Source organism: Pongo abelii, chromosome 3 (genome assembly GCF_028885655.2).
Source record: "Pongo abelii isolate AG06213 chromosome 3, NHGRI_mPonAbe1-v2.0_pri, whole genome shotgun sequence".
NCBI classification, from domain to species: domain Eukaryota; kingdom Metazoa; phylum Chordata; class Mammalia; order Primates; family Hominidae; genus Pongo; species Pongo abelii.
The window spans coordinates 180,506,905-180,528,304 of NC_071988.2; the positions used below are offsets into that span (position 1 = coordinate 180,506,905).

At 38.0% G+C, this 21,400-nt stretch overlaps 1 protein-coding gene and 1 long non-coding RNA gene across 2 annotated transcripts in view; one reads left to right on the forward strand and one right to left on the reverse strand.

Moving 5' to 3' along the window:
* LOC134761313 (uncharacterized) overlaps positions 1-21,400 on the reverse strand; it is a 48,793-nt gene that overhangs the window by 19,964 nt on the left and 7,429 nt on the right. The gene's annotated exons all lie outside the window — the stretch shown is intronic.
* The window catches only part of RXFP1 (relaxin family peptide receptor 1), a gene marked incomplete at its 5' end in the record, with an annotated part of 129,514 nt that continues 117,602 nt past the window's right edge, over positions 9,489-21,400 (forward strand). The window contains 1 exon segment of the mRNA NM_001133200.1: positions 9,489-9,586. Coding sequence (NP_001126672.1) covers positions 9,538-9,586 — 49 coding nt within the window.

The following is a 21,400-nucleotide window of genomic DNA, read 5'->3' on the forward strand; positions in this document are numbered from 1 at the left end:
CTCTGAAAACTAGCTCCTCTGCTGCATACTGACTAGTACAGATAAAGACAATTCTGTTGTAACAAGATTACTTTTTAGGACTTTAGGGGTTTTTTTCTTATTGTTTATTTAATGTTCAAGCATAGTTTTAATAACAACCCTGATCAGAAACTCATTTTAATGATGCTAGGAGTGGTAATTCTCCCAGCCTTTCCGAAGGATGTAAATTAGTACTGTGATGTGGAGACTTGCGAAGCAGTTGGGCACAATGAACAAACATGAGAAAATTGCTGGAGGTAAAAAATAGCTACTGTTTACTGGACAGAAGGAAAAAATGGCAAATCCAATAATGGTCATGATGGAGATGCAAGTAAATAGAGTTTGCCATCAATTGACTAATTTGACAAAGTGCACCTAGATTCATCATCTTTCCAACCCTGCTCTTTCTAATCTTTTAATGCATCACCATCATCCAAGGCTCCTTTCTTCTAGGACAATAACTGGGCATCCAGAACAGTACTAGTATAATACCCAGTACAATACCAGACAATGTCTAAAGTATCCCATCAGCTGGTTAAAATAGTCTCAAACACAGTGGTCTGGCACACGAAATCAGCCCATTTAGCACCCACTTCCAGAGACCCATCCTCCTCCCACCTGCCCTTCTTTTCTCTTTATTGCTCAATAATGTCCAATAGTCTACTAAGCTTTGTTAAGTCCCTGTTGATTCTTGGTGTTTCCGATTTTTACTGCCCTGATTCTACTTGTCTTTATTCTATAGTTCAGCGCTTTGTACCATGACTGAAGCTGCTGTGTCCTCCTCACCAACTCCCTTTGGTTCCAACACTTACACACATCTTACAATATTTCACCCAGAAAATGTTTTCTTATGTACCATTATAGCAGATCTGGTAAGATATTTGACCCTAAAAAATATGTGACTGTTGAGTATATTTATAGATGGGCAAGTTGTGGAGAAAACCTATTTCACAAGGTGAACAGCAAGCAGTAAACATGATAGGAATGAGGAACTACCAAAACCTATCTCCACTTGGTTCTTACAACTAGACCCAATTATGTATTGTGTTTAGTTGGTCTCTGGAAAATACAATCACCGAGAAATTCCCTGTAACTATTGCATGACATGTAAACATGACCAATAGTCAGTTATCGGGAAATCATTTAGAAATTCCAGGAACTCCAATTTGAACTCCAGTAATTCTAAAGGAAGATTAAATGAGAAAAAGGAGACACATTTTTGTTTTCACAACTAGGATTTCTTATTCTGACACCTTTTTATTTCAGTAGCACAGCCTGAAGAGTGTTATCTCACCAGGAGGAAAGTAAGATGACAAAATTGATCTGTCTTCACAAAGCAAAATTATAAACTTAATTACATAATTATTTTTTAATATGTGCATTTATGACTATTGTGATAATAGCAGTTACAATTCATGTTCTTCACAAGCTTCACATACACCAGTTCATAAAGCCTAATAATATTCTCATTCAACGTACAATAGTTAATGACCCATTTGCTTGCCATTTGTCTTTTCCTTTGCCAATCTTTCTTTTTCTCAGTACTTACCCATCCTGTTACCCAAAAGAGGCATATTCTGAAATATTCACTTTAGATGTGGCCAGTTCAAATCAATGCAAGGGAAGGATCTTCCAGAGTGTAGACAAAGGGCCATAATAAAAGATGAATTGGGCAGCCCCTGCTAGGGAACAGTCTCTGGGCCTAATTAAGGAATATTTCCTATCCTCAGGTTAAGGAGCCTCACCTTGTTCTACCCAGCAGGATTTGCTAGCCTTCTCCTTTCTAACCAGAATGTTATTACAGTTATTTGTAACTCTTATAGCTGCTCCAAATTGTGCTGTGAAACATAGATCAGGGCAGATAGCTTATCTTTTTAGTTCACACATATTAAATCAAGAGAATCCACATCTAGACGTCACGTAGGAGCCACCTACTATGCATCACCCAGAGATCCTGAAGTGTGAGCTTGACACTGTGACTAGGTGTAACTTCTAGAATGTCTCTCTTGAAAAAGAGGTTAGTGCATTATGCCTAGAGATCAGAAAGGCAGACTGAAGTTATCCTTAGTAATGTTCATCAAAATACTTCTAGCTCTCCTCCTTCCAGGCTCAGGGATGGATTGTCCTTTCCCTATCACTTTGAAGTTAGGCCAATGAAATTTAAACAGACATGCTGTGGGTCCCTTCCAGATAGAATTCGCCATGTTTCCTGTGTCCTGCCTTGATAGTCGTGGATGTGTGTGTCAATATAGAATTTCCATCAGCCTGGTACCTGAGAGACTATGGTGATCAGAGCCCTCCACTGACTGGTGATAACCATGATGATCATGTAAAATGAGAAATAAATTTCTGTTGACTTAAGCAACTGAGGTTCTGTGGTTGTTGTATTTTTTCCACAGATCATCTAACCTATACTGACTGATAAGCCTTCTAAAAGCAAAAGGAAGAAAACAGCTTTGTTAATCGAGGCCTCTTCTGCAAAGTTCACCATAGGTAAGAAAGTATTTCTCATAGCATTGCAAATCTGCACCCAAATCTGTACCCAAATCAAAAGTCAGTGCTACCTGGAAGGAGCCAAAGAAATGAGGAAACCCTGACTTCCCAGTCTTTATCCAATATGCCCCACAGGGCAACCTTGGAATTCATGTGGCAGATTAGCTCTGCACATGAAACCATCTGTTATTCCTCTCGTCTTGAAGCAGAAGCCAAGATAGCAGCCTTTAAACTAAGGCTTAGGGCCTCCAACAGATGCTAACAGGGAGACATACAAAGGCAGTACCTAGATTTGTTGACCATGACCCAAAACATTGGTTAATAGCTAACAGAATGCATTCTGTTTGAAGCTACTGTGTCCTACTATGATTTTAAAGGACTTGTGCTATCAGAGAGACCCTGAGCCTGGACTAGATCAGTGGTTCCCAAATCACGGTCCACAGACAGGGTCTATGGGACTTTTTACTCATCTTCAATGAAATGAGAAAAATAAGGACAATTTAGTCATTTTTAGTGAAACTAAATATATTCTGTTTAGAAGACTGTGTTTGAACATTATAGCTTTCCTAATTTTGTGATATTAAAATGTCTTTACATTTATCAAATGATGGTAAAAGATAAATGGTAGGGCCTTTATTGTTGCTATTGCTGTTTTTATTTGATAAAATTAAGTTTGGTAACCTTATGTTGTCCCCATTGTTTTTATTAAAATTTGACTTAATTATGGAAACTATTATTTTTACACTACCATCAGGTTTAAAAACTACCGAAGCTCTATAAATCTTTATATGTAGGACACGTATGGTTATGTTTAATATGATAAAATGTAAGTTGATGGAATCTTGAAACCTCTTGCCCCATCCTCTAGAGCTGCACCATCCAACGGAGTAACAACCAGCCACATGTAGCTACTGAGCAACAACCAGCCACATGTAGCTACTGAGCTCTTGAAATATAGCTGCTCCAAATTGTGCTGCATAGTAAAATACATACTGAATTTTAAAGATAAATAATAAATTGTTAGTTATTTGAGAAATCTCCAAACTGCTCTCTAGTGGCTGAACTAATTTACATTCCCAATGGATTCATTCACACTCTAAACATCAGCGTCACACAATATACTTTTGTAACAAACCTGCACATGTACCTCTTCATTCTAAAATAAAGGTTTAAAAAAAGAAATAAAATATCTCATTAATAATTTTTATATTGATCACATGTTGAAGTGGTAATATTTTTAATATCTTGAGTTAAATAAAATTTATTATTAAAACTGATTCATCTGTTTCTTTTTACTTTTTAAGTATGGCTTCTAGAAAACTTTAAATTGCATCTGTAGCTCACATTGTATTTCTATTGGACCTCCCTGTTCTAATGTCAGTGTGTTCATGATTAACCACTATTAAGATTATGTTCTTTCTGGTAATGTATTGTGTTTGCATGCCTTCTCAGTCACACAAATCATAATAGCTGACTTACTTCTGTTACTCAATAGCCTCATTTACCTAGAGTCTCTGCTCTTTCTCATCTTTTGTGTCATATGGTCATGAAACTAGTTTTCTTAGTTAGTCTCGTTTTGATCATATCACTCCATTGCCCAGAAATTGAAGAACAGGGAAGCCTTAGGCACTGGTGGTGAGAATGTAAATTAGTACAGCAAGTCCTCACTTAATAGCATCAATAAGTTATTGGAAACTGTGACTTTACGTTAAAGGACATACTGTATAACAGAACCAATTTTATCATAGGCTAATTGATATATAAACAGGAGTTAACTTCCTATGGCTTACAGTTTGCAATTTCACTTAAAGTCACAGTTTCCAAGAACCTGTCAATGGCATTAAATGAGGAATTGTTATATAGTTACTGTGGAAAAGAGAATGAAGTTTCCTCAAGAAATTAAAAATGCAACTAACATAGGATCCAGCAGTCCCGTTACTGGAGATATACACAAAGGAAAAGAAATCAGTATGTCAAAGAGATATCTGCTCTTCCATGTTTATTGCAGCACCATCCACAATAGCCAAGGTATAGACTCAATCTAAAAGCCCATCTACAGATGATTGAAGAAAACTAGATAGATAGATAGATACATACATACATACATACATAAATACGTACATACAATGGAATACTATTCAGCCATAAAACAGAATGAAATCCTGTCGTTTACAGCAAAATGGATAAAGCTGGAGAACATGTCGTGTGAAATCAGGCAGATGCAGAAAGACAAACACTGCATAATATTATATGTGGAATGTAAAGAAGCTTGTTTCACGGAAGTAGAGAGTAGAACAGTGGTTACCAGAGGCTGGGAAGAGGTTGGTTGACAAGTACAAAGTTACATTTAGACAGGGAGAATAACTTCTGGTGTTTCTGTTACACAGTAGGGTGACTATAGCAAATAACAATGCAGTGTATAGTCAAAGATATAGTTGAAGAGACTAGAAGATTTTGAATGTTATCACGACAAAGCAATGATAAATGTTTAAAGTGATAGAAGGTAATTACCCTAATTTGAACATTATAAAATGTATACAAGCATTGAGACATCACATAAGTATATACAATTACCATATGTTGATTATGAATTTAAATTTAAATTTTAAAATAAAAAATAACCTAATGTTTGACACTTTCCAACAAGGAATTATTCCATAGCTCTCCAATACCAATTATGTTATTTTCTGGCCATAAACCCATCCAGACCTGCTATTTGCCCATGCTGAGCATTTGCACTCACTTGTCTTTGATATGAAATGTTGTTTCCATTACTTTCTCTCAATCTATGTCTTTCTTTGTCTTCCACACTCAGTACACAGCTCTTCTTCTCTAAAAAACCTTCCATACTTGACCCTACCCGGCCCTCCAAACCAGGCTCCTTGATGATCTCTCATATCTCTTTTAATACATTATGTTCATGGCATCTATTTATATTTATTGATAGATGTAGAAAAATATATATTTCAGACAATCAGCTATGTGCATTCTGTTTCCATAATTCATAAATTATCTTAAAGCAGAGTATCATATTTCATAAAATGACAGGGCTATAATGCAGCTAAAAGATTGACTGTTTATTTTACTAGTGAGGTAACAAGACTAAAGCTTTTAAGTGACTTATCAGAGTTTACATGTCTAATTAGGAGCAAAAGTGGGACCAGAACTCCCAATGTTCTACTGGTATTCCTGGAACAAGCCACTTTTACTTTTCTAATTTATTCTGTCTTCCAGCATGTAGGAAATACCCCGGTATAAATCAGGTAGTCTCAAATGAAGCATGAAGAAGCATCAGCAGGAGATAGAGCCCAAAGGAGAGAACATTGAGATTATCAGGATAGGGCAAAGAGCACCAGATCTCCAATGGATTGATCCCATGGGGTGAAAAGCAGGCTAGATGATAGGCAAGTGAGTGGGCTTAGAGACAAGGCTCCAATCATAGCAGAGTGGCTGAAGTGCAGTCAAGAAATCTGAAGCAGCTGAGGCTTAACCACAGTGACTGAGCATGCGCCTTAAGATTGTGATGGAAGAGAAAGAAAGATGGCTGCTTAGGGAGCACACAGGTTACCAGACATGAAACAGCAAGGTTAATTTCCAGATCCCACCCACTAACCCAGTCAACAGACTATATCACTTATTTTATCCCATCAGTCTTGATAGATAGTCTAGATAGAATGAACCTAAAGCTTGAATATATTCAATTAAGGGAACTAAGTAAGATAAAGTTAATGCTAAGCTCTGCCCAGAGTTTGCACTTACCGTGTAAGATGATACAGAGATGGATAGATAAGGGGCAACACAAAAATCCACATGGCACTTGGCTTACAATGTAATGGTTGATTTTCTGCTAAAATGACAATAGCTTCTCGTCAGTTTTCATCTAGGGTGAAATTGTTTAGATTTTATATAAAATATTTTCTGAAATACCTATGCCTACTAACTGTCTGCTCCAGTTGCACATTTTGCTAGCTATCTATCACTCCCTAAAAGTCATTTCATTTCAGAATTGTTTAATGCTAAATCAAGCAGCTAGTATGTTTGGTGTGACACGGAGGTGATGAATTCCTCAAGGGTCTTGCCTGACTGACAGCTGTCAACTGGAAATGGATGCATAGAATGAACAATTTGGCAGCATGCATTTTAGCCTTTAGATTGCACTTAATATTTTTTAATGTATGGTTGGTTTACTATTATCTGAATATCTCTACATGATGAAGCTCTTATTGAGGTTTTACCAGCCTCTCGCACTGGGACTTTCTCAGGTCTACAATAAAAAAAAAACACATAATAAAATGGCTTTTTCTACTGTTGAAAATGGTGATTGTGAATAGGTTCAGAAACGTGGACAGAAGCCCTCAAGTGTCATTACCCAGTTTTAAAACATGATGATGAAAAAAACAAAGTCATGGTTTATTATTTCCGTCATGGTAGGATGAAAAAGCTGCAAGATTACTGTGGATGTGTATAGTGCAAACAAGTTAACAATGCTTGTTTGGTTTGACTCACTAGGTTGGTTTGAGAAGTAATTTTCAAATAGAAGGTTTTGTTATTCAAAGAGCCTCAACGAGGTTTCAAGAAGAGATTCAAAGATAAGAAAGGGTATCAGCCTCTATTAGCCTATGTCTAGGGTAGAAACCCCTGACATGCTCAGCCAAGTGGAGGCATTGACATCACAGATTCTATTGGGTCCAGAGTGCAAGTTTATAATTGAACAATGTAGGCAGGAAGTGAAGGCTAAGAACATACACCATCTGTTTGTTTTTAAAACTCTTTAATATGTGTCTTCAAACTGCAAAACAAGAGAATGAGAAAACACACTTTAATTCAAATCTTAAGAAGAATTCTATTTCCGTAATCTGGTAAAAAAAATAATAATAATACCTAAACATTACTTAGGGGAGTCTTTTGCTACAATGCAGTGGTTCTCAACCAGGAGCGATTTTATCCTTCAGGAACATTTGCCAATGGCTGGAGACACCTTTAATTGTCGCAACTGGAGAGTGCTACAGGCATCCAATACATGGAGGCCAGGGAGGCCACTAAACGTTCTACAATGTAAAGGACAGCCTCTCACAATAAGGAATTCTCCAGCCCATAGTAGAAACAGTACCTGCCTCAATGTATGGCCAGGGTATGCTATATTCACTTTTGGGTTTTGCCACCAAAATATTTCTATAAAACTAATATGCCAGATTCACTGCCTTTGCCAAAAATAAAACAGAAGTGACACCCTGAGAAAACAAACAATGAAAATTATTCATTCAGATAAATATCTATTTTAGTAAAACCTAATAGATTCTTAATAAAATGAGAGGTGATTTGGAAATTTTGCCCTGATAATTTGAGAAGATTAAAACTACATCGTTAACGAGTACTTCCTGGCTACCCGTCCACTAATTGTATGTATCTGTGATATTCGCTCAGGCAAAATTTTCAAAGTTTGCAAAATAACATCAGAATGATTTTGAAGACCTCTGTATCAACAGCTTACTTTTTGTTGATAATTCCCAAAGCAAGTTATTCAATTTTACTATTAAGAAGCTTCTTATGGGTCGCCCTTCTGAAACTGCCCTTGACATGTTCCACAGCATCCTTCCAAAAAACTACTATTTCTAAATAAATTTTAAAAAATCCATGAACCACTCACATAATAATCTTAAAATACTTCAAGTATTATTAAAAATAGTGAACAATTTATGGGACTAAATTCAGTTAACCATAAGCATGTCCATCAAAAGAACAGTGTCTTCACTAAATCTACTGCTAAATGAATAAGGACTTGTGAAGATTTCTATGTTAAAATTCTTCTTTCATGGAATTAATTATATTTATGGGGGGAGGAAGCAGTGTTAGTATAACCTTTTAGCCCTTATTTAGAAATAGGCTTATTATATTGAAGTCAATGATATACAGATATGTAATTCAAGCAGATTCTACTTGTATATCTACAAGTAGGGAGCATTAACCTCAAAAATAAATTCCTCATGTCAAAGGGCTACTACTCATTTGTTCCAGAAATTCATTAGCAAGTTGAAAAATAAGAATGACCCAGTCTGGTTAAAAGAAAATGCAGTCTACAGAAATGTTCATTGCATTTGCATACTTTTCCCCCCACTGGTCCAATAATAAAAATCATCATATGAATGACTGACACTTAGTAATCACCTATAATGCAGTAGGATCTACACCCCCTCATTATGCCCTGTGCTGGCCATCACAGCTACCTTGCTGCATACATATTTTGCTCCAGAAAAGCAAGGCACAGCCAAGAGTCAGCACCTGCATAACTCTAAAGTCACAGGGGACCTACAATTCAAACCCAGGCCAGCTTTGCTCCAGGACATCCAGTGACATGTCATGGTCTCCATTGTAACAAAATTCACAAGTTCAAAAGGATTTTAAGTTGTTTTATTCCTTTGTATTCTTCTTTCAACAATATCCTATTGTTCGAATTCCCAAACTCAAACAGTTTATAAACGATTGCTGTAGTTACACTTTAATTCCTGTCCCACAGTTAATTCCACAAAGGCATTTTGCCCTGTGTAATTCCATTCTTTTCCTAGTCGTGTGTCATAAGGGGAAAAAGTATGTTTTTGCTTGTGAGATATCTCTAGCTCAATTTCTTTCTGGTAGTGTGTCTTTGATCAGTTCAGACATTTCTCAGACTTCGTATACACCCTCGTTTGTAGATAGCATATGTGTTCTCTGAAACTTTTTATTGCTTTTCAGCTTTGTCTGTGTGTGTGTGTGCGCGCGTGCACGCGTGTGTGTGTGTAAAGAAGGAGATTAGGACATTTAGAGAAGGAGGGCGGGGAGGAGTGATCCTGAGAATAGAAAGGAGGAAAGAAAAAAAGAGGAATGGAAAGAGACAGAGAAAGGAAATGGGAGTGGAAGGAGGGAGGACTGCTTTGTAGCTGCTAAGATTGCAGACAGAAATAGCACACAACCACTGTGAGCTGTATGCGATTCAGAAACCAAGACCAAATTTTGCTCACTTTCATTAATCAGTTGCTCAGAGAGAAGGAAATGACATCTGGTTCTGTCTTCTTCTACATCTTAATTATTGGAAAATATTGTAAGTATGCTCAGTGTCTAATTTTGTATACCTTAGTATTTTGTGGAATAACCACAAGCACAAATGTTTATTCCTTATATTTATGCTTTTAAGATAAAATGCACTTGCTGATAAAATTGTAATCTCACTTCAGAATTGTTCTTCTTAGTATATGTCTGGTATTTGTATTAAAGACCATAATATCTTATCATAGTCAATAGTGAAGCAAGACTGATGTGCCGTGTAAACCTAGGCTTCATAATAACCAATTCATATAATTGATATTATAAGCAACATTATAATATTTAAAGAGTAGTAATTCTTAAACTGTATTCAAGGAATATATTCATTGAAAAATCCTAGGAAAGTCCTCACATTTGTGCCAGTTTCTGTGTAGTTGTAATGCTATATCGCCCTTATCCTTTGTGATTTGCTATCATAGGTGTGCTTCTGGGCAGGGAGATGCATTCATAAAACTCTTTTTATTTAGCAAGGTTTATCACTGTTCCTTGAAAGAAAAACAAGGGAAAGCACAAAGCAATGAAAAACATAGGCACAAAAGAAGCTCCAAATGGGCATGTTATTTTTACTATAATGACAAATTTTGTTTTTTCTATGTGTGCTATGGTTTATTTTTCAGAAAATCTTTTTTAAATTCAAGGGAAACAGTTGTGTGTTAAGCTCCATTTGAATTATAGTATGTAGATAGAAATAAAGTGTTTTTGTTTCTTAGGTAATAAATGATGAAAAAGTCAAAGCCAAACCAAGAACAAAACTTTCTGGGTATCTTTAATACTTTATGATTCCGGGAATGTGGGCTTTCACTAATTTGGAAATTAACAAGCCTTTTTATAGTCCTGTGTCTCTTAAAAGTTTGCATAAGTTTTGTTAACTCTGAGCTCTTCTATTAAGGAATGTCTCGGTAACTTTCAGTCCTGACTCTCCCAATTGTAATGTGTCAAAGTGATTATGTTTCCTTTTTCTCCTTCTTTCCTCCTTCCCTCTACTCCATCTCATCTAGAGTTAAAGTTAAAGGACAGCATCAAAACCACAGAAACTATTCAGAATCCTGGGGAAATATTCTAGTCCTAGCCTTCTCCATCTCTAATCTTGATTACTGACATTCCTATTTTTTAACTGAAGGGAAAACAATAAATTGCAAACCACCATCAAAAATGTAATGTTTCTAATTATAATTGCATGTTTAAACTACCAGAGCTTTTGACATTTGTGGCCAACAGCTTCAAAAATTAATGCCATATTTTACCATCCCTATTCCATTTCAGTGAAATGAATAGATTAAATAAGCCAGAGGAATATTTCCAAAATAGTCTTTCTAGTATAAAGAATTTAAGGGTATATAAAAGGTGTTTAGGGCAGGTTGGGAAGCAACTTTGGCCACTGTGTTACCAGTCATTTCAGGTTAGGAAAAAAATTCCATGTTTACCTGTACCCTTTTGTTAATAAATTATTTTCATGAGCAGAAAATAATAATGATGGTGGTGATGATGATGCCAAAACCCTCTGTCTCTTTAAATTTAACTTCTCTTTTGATTCAAAAGAAAATTTGGGAGTGTAGTATAAGTTGAGAGCTCCAAGTTCTCATCCTTCCACGCCTTCCCCAGGAAATGAGGGCATAAACATTTGCAGCAAAGTTTGGCAAGGCAATTCCTGGCTACATGGTATTAACTGCATATTAGGGTGGGGGAACACTTGTCAGGGACCTCCTGAAATAGCACCCACAGCCGTGGCTCACCTTGAGTTTAGCCGCTCACCCAGGCCCCACCTAAGTGAGAATTTCCTGGGCACATAGCAATGGAAATCAACAGCCACACATAAGGACAAATTCTTAAACCTCTGTAAATGCCCCATGGTTGTTGTTTCTTTGTGTGTTTGCTTTGTTTTATTTTGTTTTTATATCCACTTTCCTGTTACGGGAAAGGTGATGTGATATCATGGAAGACACCTAACCTAAGATGCTTAGCTGCACTACCATGTACCGGTTCTATGATTTTCAGCAAATGATTTACCTCTTCTGGGCATGTGAAATGGCAATCAAATCCTTTACCCTGTCTACCTTTCAGAAACCCTGTGTTCCGTTCTTTATTACAAAAATTACCTCCTGAATCTTCACAACAACTCTATTATGTGGATACAATTAAGCACACGAGGTAGGACATTCAGTGCCTTGTCACAAGACTCGAGCTAATAAATGCCAAGATTGGAATGCTTTCAAAGCCCGTGCTCTCTCCCCTAGCCCATGATAATTCTCAGTAGCCATAATATGTATAAATGGGCTTTGAAAACTATAAAGCCTGTTACAGACGTAAGCAACTATTAGTCATCCTTTCAACCAAAAATACCTATGCATGCCAGAGCAGTGACCATGCTTTATTCACCTATCTTATTAAAGTAAGCATGGTCCCTGCTCTGAAGGGATAGAATGGAGAAGACGGCACGTTGATCTAGAATTCAATTCAATAAGACAAGTGCAAAAATTGAGGTCCACACAAACAGAGGTGACATTAAGACTTAGAAAAGATTTCCTTTTAGCCTTGAGAATTTTTCATTCTTTAAAAATCCTTCTGTCCATAGTCTAATTAATTGTATTGTGCCAATGTTAATTTTTTAGTTTTGCAATGTACTAAATTTATGTAAGATTAAGGAAAGCTGGGTGAAAGGTATATGGGACCTCTCTGTACTATTTTTTCAACTTCTTGTAAGTATAGAATTATTTCAAAATCTGTAGTTAAAAAACAATCCCCAGGACAACTTGTATTATAAGTTCTTATCAGAAAATGCTGTATTATTTCTTAAATGATATCACTAAGCAAAACAATTCTTTTACTTAATGTTTTAGATAGGCAGGAAACAAGTGAAGATATAGGAAATAGAGGGAGTTCAAACATAAGCTTGATCCACATTAGTATTTTGCCCAGGACTGGCCCAGCTTAGTAAGGTCTTCTCTTTCAGACTCCTAGAGACACTTACCAGGCTACCTGGCCTTTGCTTTGGATCCCAGCACTGGCATAACTTGTAACAGTTCTCTTCTGTAACTATGAAGAAGGGAAAAGGAAGAGACAATTCCAGAACAGACCATTAGCTTGGTTAGTACATGGAAAAAGAGAAAGTTGGCATATTTATCCAATTCCAAAAGATGGGAGAATAAACATACCAATATGCAGACCACGGAGGTATACTTTGTTCCACCTTATACTTTGGTGGGGGAGGGGGTTGGGTTTTTTTTAAATTTGTATAAATTTATGGGGCATGAGTGCAATTTTGTTACATGCCTAGATTGCATAGTAGTCAAGTCAGGACTTTTAGGGTAACATGCATGGTACCAATTAAATAACTTCTCACCACCTTGTATTGTGGAGGCTGCTGACAATTTTGTATTGTTTTTACTATATATTTTGAATCATATTTTTAAGTTTCAAATGAAAGGAAAATTAATGAATCTGTGCAAATGCACCCTGATCTACATAAAGGGAAATTATTATGTTTGTGAACTAAATAGTCTTTCAAGCACAGTTTCACACATCAGTACAAACTTGTTAAACTAAAATGCCTGGAGTTGAGTATTCTAGTTAGGTTTAACTTTCTGTCTGAAAAACTGTAAGCATTTAGACCATTTGATTTCAATCCTTAGTTTACGGGTATAGTTGTTTTTCTATTTCCCATTTATTGAGAGGTCTCCATGGATGAGGAACAATGTAAGTGCTTTACAAACATGATCTTATTTTATTCCCATAATAACCCTATGAGATATTCTTACTTTACAAAATAGGAAACAGAGAGTGAGAAATATTTGGTAGCATTCCTGGCACCACTTCTTAGTAATGTTGCAAAGGAGATTTGAATCCAAGTCTATCTCCTTAAAAAGCCTATGCTATTAAACATGATTCAATTCTAACACTTTCTTAAATTATAATATAGAATTTAAAGTGAACTTAACAGACCCCTGACCTAGCTCACTGGCCTTCAAGCAAGTTAGATCTTTCTCTATTTTAGATATTAATCCATAAAGAAATATTGACCAGCCCAAGGTCTCAAAGCTGGTAAATCCAGGGCTTCCACCACCTACGGTGAGGGCCTCCCCATCCAAGGCAAGTTTAACAAATCCATGCTAGGAGTTTATATATCTCCTCTAATGAGCTGGTGCTATCTGCTTTGTATACATTCCTCAGTGTACACCAACAACTGATGAATTAGTATATGTAAATAATTTGAATATATACGAAGCACTTTTGTTTGCAGCACATGAAACTTAGCTATACATACAGCAAGTGCTAATAAATGTTGACTTAATTCCTACATTAGTTTACCTCTCCCTCCTCCTGGATATTTTATTCACCCCACAACCCCAACAGCTCTATTTCCTGCCTATGTGTAGTGATCCAATACTCTTTCATCTTTTTAAATTCTACAGCTTCATCTACTTCTGTGTTCAGAACAACAAGGACCCAACACTAAACCAAAAGCTCTTTCCTTCTTTGGAGATAAGCAGGGGCAAGTTGTGAATATTTCAAATTTAGGTTTTGTTCTCTATCACAACAAAAATAAATGTCAAATGGAAAAAGGACAGTGTAAAGTGAGATATCGTATTGTTCATGTTAGAACTTGGTATTTTCCTACTAAATAACTGTATTTTATAGCAACCTGGATATTATTAGATTTGTTGTTAAATAGATTCATTTTATAGTTATTTCAATACTACCTAAATTAACTGGGTCTCCTTATTTCTTCAATCTTTTATGATAATGAATATGCCTTTTGGAAATCATCAATGTTTTCAAGAAATTTCTGAGAGTTAATCTTTGGGAATGGTACTCTTGGGACTTTTCACCAGCTGGTCTAGGCCACCTGGAGCCCTTGCCTTTGGCCATTGTGCCAGCAACTCTCTCCACCTCTCTCTCCCCATCATTCTTCCTCAACTCCTCCTCCCATATTGCTCCAGGAACTCAAGTTCTCATTGAGTTCCTATGCAGATGGACACAGCTCTCTCTCTCCTTAGCTCCTGTTTCCAAATGCAATCCTAGGTTTACATTTAGACAGGGTGCTCACTTGAACCAAAATGTTACCCACATGATTAGCTACAAATGAAACAGCAGATAATCTGATACATTCTTTAATAGTAAGATTCACACTTAAAAAAACAAAAAGTTGTTGAGATTTTAAATAATTTTTTGTTAGAGGATTGAGTGTCCACTTGAACTAAGAGGTCATATAATTATATGAGTTATTCCATTGATTAAAACGTATAGTTGGCCAGGCGTGGTGGCTCACGCCTGTAATCCCAGCACTTTGGGAGACAGAGGCAGAAGGATCACTTGAGGTCAGGAGTTCAAAACCAGCCTGGCCAACATGGCGAAACCACGTCTCTGCTAAAAATACAAAAGTTAGCTGGGCATGGTGGTGGGCGCCTGTAATCCCAGCTACTCAGGTGGCTGAGGCTGGAGAATCGCTTGAACCCAGGAGGCAGAGGTTGCAATCAGCCAAGATCATGCCACTGCACTCCAGACTAGGTGACAAGAGTGAGACTCCATCTTCCAAAAAAAAAAATATATATATATATATATACTGTTGCCTCCTACTAATCTTTTCCCTTGGTTCTCATCTAATTCATTTAAGGAAAAATGAAGTTTCTTTTTCCACTTCCCACAGTCTGATCCTCGAGTAAATTGCTATTACTTAGACAGTTTCTACTTAATGTCGCTCAAGTACTATTTTTAATTTCAGTTACATAAAATCAGACTTTTTTGAGTTGGAAGGCAAGGTAAAGCTATAAAGGACAACATCCTCATTTTTCACATAGAAACTAAGGCCATATAGCTGTGTTTCCTTTAGTTTTCAGCTGTCTTATTCTTAACTCACTTTTAAAAGTGGGTCTCCAAATTTCATATGTAGGACAAAAAGGGCAAGAAATATCAAAAGGGTAAAATATCACTTGAAAATAGAAAGAACCTAGACAGAAATTATTAAAATAAATTTATTATCTACCAAAATCCTAGTGTCAATGATTAAGACTTTGCCAATACACTAAGCTAGTATAATCCCTCTTCACATACCTACCTTGTAGAAGAACATTTAAATCATTCTCACAACCAAGGAGAGAAAGATTCTCATTGCACCTGCCCATCACCATGTCTGCAGCCAGGCCCAGAGGAACTTTAATGAAAGGGACTTTAAAAATGCTTAGAGTAAGGCAGGGGGCAGTGGCTCATGCCTATAATCCCAGCACTTTGGGAAGCCAAGGCAGGTGGATTGCTTGAGCCTAGGAGTTCAAGACCAGCCTGGGCAACATGGCAAGACCCCCATCTCTACAAAAAATACAAAATTTAGCCAGTCGTGGTGGCAAGCATCTGTAGTTCCAGCTACTCGGGAAGCTGAGGTGGGAGGATCGCTTGAGCCTGGGAGGCAGAGGTTGCAGTGAGCCAAGATGGTGCCACTGCACTCCAGCCTAGGCAACAGAGCAATACCCTGTGTCAGAAAAAGAAAAAAAAAAAATGCTCAGAGTAAGTCAAAACCCACTGGATGTCTTCACTATTAATGTCTCCTCTCCAGTCCATGCTCCTATCCTATTCCCCAGACAATAGAGTCATCTCTAAAGATGCAGCCCTTTTCATCACATGCCACGCAAATCATGAATCTGGCCCCTGGGGTCACCCCTCTAAGGTGAGAGAGGCTTCATGTGCCACAGGTTGAAAAATGAGACTGAGCATTGCTACAGCAGAAGAAACTTTGCCAACTTCTCAGGAGTAATTTATAGACTATCAGAATCTCTCAGACACTTCTAGTGTCCAGAGAAATGCTCTCTTTTTTTCTGGGTGCCCCAGATAATGTAAGCACCAAATACCTGGGTGCTTCACCGCTCCTATAACCTCTTCATTCCCACCAAAAAAGAATGCCATCTCTTCTGTCTTTCTGCCTATGCAGGTGCCAGAGAGGGCAGACAGTGGAGGCCCTGGTTGTAGGGAGTCGAATATCCCTAAATGTACTGTTTTCTTCCCTCTCCCCACCCCAGCACACACAGTTTCCTGAGATAGAGTAACATGTTTCAATCCTCACCTTTGTGGGGATTGAAAGGACACTCACAGAGCAACACAGAGCATCCTCACTGTTATGTTAAACGACCCCAAGATATTCATTCCTGATATGGTAAAACATAAATCCCACAGTGGTCATAAACTCTGCTATCATGAAAGTCTGATCTCTTTTTTCGCTTGCTTGTTTTGTTGTTGTTGTTGTTGTTGTTTATGAGACAGGGTTTTGCTCTGTGGCCCAGGCTGGAGTGCAGTGGTGTGATCACAACTCACTGCAGCCTCAACCTCCTGGACTCAAGTGATCCTCCCACCTCAGCCTCCTGAGTAGCTGGTACCACAGGTGCATGCCACCACGCCCGGCTAATTTTTGTATTTTTTGTAGAGATGGGAGTTTCACCATGTTGCCCAGACTGGTCTCGAACTCTTGGGCTCAAGCCGTCTGCCCACCTCAGCCTCTCAAATCTCTGGGATTACAGGCGTGAGCCGCTGCTCCCAGACTCCTTCAAGTTTTGATCCTGCTACATGCTTGGGTTTCTCCTCCTTTGCTTCTCTCCCAGATTGTCTATTTAGTGCCAAGTGGATTCCCTGCAGCTTTCCCTTTCCTGGCTAAGCAACCTAGATACTGGCTTCCAGTTCTAATTAACCAGTTCCTCTTTCTCCCTCAGCGCTTAATTTCTCCTTCCTATCTTAACGATTCTCTGTATTCCTTAGTCTCACCACACCTTCTGACAAAATACCCACAAAGAGAAACTCTCCTGTCTTGGTCTCAAATCTTGCAACCCAAATTCTGATTTCTACTCATTTCATTTCCCTAATAAATACCTCCTCCTCATGAATTAGGACTTTCATAGAGAACAGCTGCCTGTTAAACATACTACTTGCAGATTATACGCCTCCCTCATTTTGCAGTTACCTGGGTTCATGGACATTTTTGGCCAGTTTTTTTCAGTGTTGTGTAAATTGGTTCCAACACCTGATCCTCATAATACAAGCAAGTTATGACCCTGCAGTTTCCTGTAGTTGCAGCCATTTAAACAGATAAATCTTACTTTACAGAGTTTAAATTAAAACATTATAAAATAGAACATGCAAATAGATAGGAAATGACAAATTTTGAACAAAATTTATATGTGTGTGTGCCTGGACCTAGTGAAAGAAATCAGATAAGCTGCCATAGGAAGCTTTTTTGGAAGCTTTTATCCAGGCACATATTGCAAGTATAAGTTAACGAAAATAACTCTTCTCAGGTGCATCACGCATTGGCTTCTGAGATACAGCACAATCCACTCTGCCATTACCTTCACTCATAAAACCTCGGATTCTTTTTATCCTCTTCTCTCACCCTCTGTTGCTCACCCTAGCCTTTTGATATTTTAATGGTTTTTTCCCAGAGCAGGCTAGAAATGTTTGATTCGTTTTCAATGGTCCAGAAGATTTGCCGTTTTTACTTTCTCATTGTGGCTGATTTGCTGGAAATTGCAAAACTGCCTCATGGTTTATAAATGTTTCTACTTTCTCACACATTTCAAACTTAGACACAATGACATCATCAGTCATGCTTTCTGTTAGCTTCTTAACCTCCATTTAACCTCCCTTTTTGTGTTAAGATCAGGAGAGGTGGCCAGTTTAGCAAAGTCAAATTTAGATTTTTATTTCTGCCCTTCTAATTGCAGTCGTTACCCCTGATCCTGTGAACTTGCAGCACCACAGTTTAAGTTCCCTGGAAAGGAAAGAGGGATTGTTTTTGTTTGTTGATATTTTCTCAACCACTGAACATTCGTCTTCAGTGGTGATCTAAAATAATGTGGCAAGTCATTTGTCTATCAAATCCATTTTAATGGAAAAAATCTGTACAGAGCTTTTTGTAGCGCATCTGGCTCTTGGGCACCTTTTTTCAAAGTTTCTATGCTAGTAAACATAGCAGGTTCAATTTGAAAGCTCCACGCCCTCTTCTGTTCTTCAATCCCCTAGAGGCTTTGAGTCTTTTTTGAGACAGGGTCTTGCTCTCCTGGCCCAGGCTGGAATGCAGTAATGCAATCTTGGCTCACTGCAAACTCTGCCCCCTGGCTCAAGCAGTCCTCCCAACTAAGCCTCGCGAGTTGCTGGCACTCCAAGTGCATGCCACCATGCCTACCTATTTAAAAAAAAAAAATTTATAGAGAGGAAGACACACTACATTGCCCAGGCTGGTCCTAAACGCCTGGGCTCAAGCCATCTGCCTACCTCAGCCTCCCAAAGTACTGGGATTGAGCCACTGCACCTGGTCTGCCTTTGACTCTTCACTATTTCTCTCTCTTTGATCCAAGGCCCTTGGCCTCACTCTCTGCCCCTCTGTTTCCTCCAATCACTCAGCCCCTCACTCCTGATCCTCTCCTGACACACATATTCCACTACTGCACAGGGTCATCTTGAACACAAAATTTACTTCTATTCTAATTTTTTCAGGAGAATCCACCCTTCGGTTTTTGTCCTTTTTTTCCTCAGAGAGCATGGGGTTGGGGAGGGGTTCAGGGAATGTTAACAAAGGTAATGCCAGCATTCTCTGACATGAAGTTTGAGGGTAGAAGGAAATGTTATAAACTACTACTACACACACACTTTAAATCTTATGCCATCATTAACATTAAGCATACCAAATCCAGGTATGATATATAGTATAAACATTTTCATGTTTATAGATCACAAACCTCAGATGTGCAAAAATTATATTTTATATTTCTATGACTGAAATTCAGAGCTCATGACTCCTACATAAAATAATAGAACATTTAAATTTGCTAATTCAAAGTAGCTTGGTTTTAAAATCAGGCACTTTTTCTTTAAAATGCAATCTGGGTTTTCTTTTGGTTTGGGTTTTTTGTTGTTTGATTGTTTTACATTTAAGGGGTGTATGCACAGGTTTGTTACATGGGTATATTGTGTGATGCTGAGGCTTAGGCTTCTAATGATCCTGTCACCCAAGTAATGAACATACTACCTGATAGGCAGTTTTTCAGAATTTGCCCCCCCCCCTTTGGAATCCCCAGTGTCTCTTGTCCCCATCCTTTTGTGTGTGTTTACCCATGCACCCAGTGTTCAGCTCCCACTTATAAGTGAGAACATGTAGCATTTGTTTTTCTGTCTCTGTGTGAATTTACTTAGGATAATCTCCTCCCACTGCATCCCTGTTGCTGCAAAGGACAGGATATCATTTTTTTTTATCACTGGGTAGTATTCCATGGTACCATATTTTCTTTATCTGATCTACCGTTGGTGGGCATCTAGATGGATTCCATGTCTTTGCTATTGTGAATAGTGCTGTGATAAACATATATATGAGTGGAGGTGTCTTTTTGGTAGAACTGTGTATAAAATACAATCTCAATCGCTTAAGAAATCTTACTTGCGCAACCCTTTTTCCCTTCTGACCAACAGCATCTGATTTCAGTGACAGTTTTGCAAACATCAGAATTGAGGAGGCAGGTAGGGAGGTGAACATCTCGTCACTTTGCCAGCTACTCATGAGGGTTAACTCACTCTGGCCAGAATGGGTGACACCAGCACCCACCAAAGCATTCAACCACTCTTCCACATTGTTCTCCAGCTAATCCACATGCTTCTCACCAAAGATCACCACCACCGTCTGCTCATAGCCTTCTTAGGAGACCACAGGAAGCCCTCAAGTGTCCTTCCTCACCTGTTGGGAACTCAGGCAGATTCGGGGCTGGCAAAGGCCCTGTGTCTAGCTCACCCATTCACCATTGCCTCCCTCACTTCAAGACCCTGCTTCTCCTAGAGATGTGCCCTTTCTTTGAGCTGGACATTAGGATTTGAGACAAGAATCACTTCTGCTTAGGCAGTCCCCCAAATTCTCTTAGTAATTTCCACCTCCTCCCTCACCCTACAGAGTTTTAATACCAAAGGAACAGGGTGCTTCCTTCTCACATTTCATTCTCAGCAGGTTCAGGAAAACTGCTTTGAGGGCATCACACATGCTTAACCCTTAATTATCTCTAGAGCTTATGGAAAGACTGGATGTTCTGTGTCCTTCATTACTGGGTCTTAATGTTCAAGGCCAGTATGGTAGAATCTAACAAGTGAATAAAAAGAAAGAAAAAATATTATCTCTCTCAAGCACCTATCTTTTGCCATTGAAAGCCATGACTCTAAAGCTGTGGAATTTAAAGCCAAGAAGGTGAGGACTCTAGAAAGTTTTTGGGGCTCTGCCTTCCCTGAGCAATAAAGTACAGTCTAAATTTCTAGTTTTAGTGGTGGAAGAATAAAAAAGGAATAACCCTGAAGGAAGCATACATGGACATACCCTAAAATCAGTAATTATAAACACAAAGCCACAGTAATTAGAAATAATCATTATAACGAAATACCTTAGTAAGAGATGCACTCTTTTTATTTGCAAATCATATCATATCAGATTTTTAGCTATTTCCCAACACTGTAAAATAGACACAAGTGAATATGCATATTTACCCTTACTCTCAAGAAACTTCTATAGGAGAATTGGAATTTTCAAAACTTGCCTAATGATAGATACGGTTAGTCTATCTTCATTTGGTCATTTATTTTTTGAGTCACACACAAAAAATGTGCTTGCCCTATTTGGATTCTAACTCAAATATCTTGGCTCAAAATTCTGTGCTCTTTCTGATACCACTTTTCCCTACTCTTCTATTCTGTTGCCCACAATGGTTTCTCATATTTCACTTACACCTGCCTTTCATGTAACTTTTACTTTTAATCTCTTTTCCCTACACTTTTCTATATGCTTTTTTTCCTATTGCTTTATTCAACA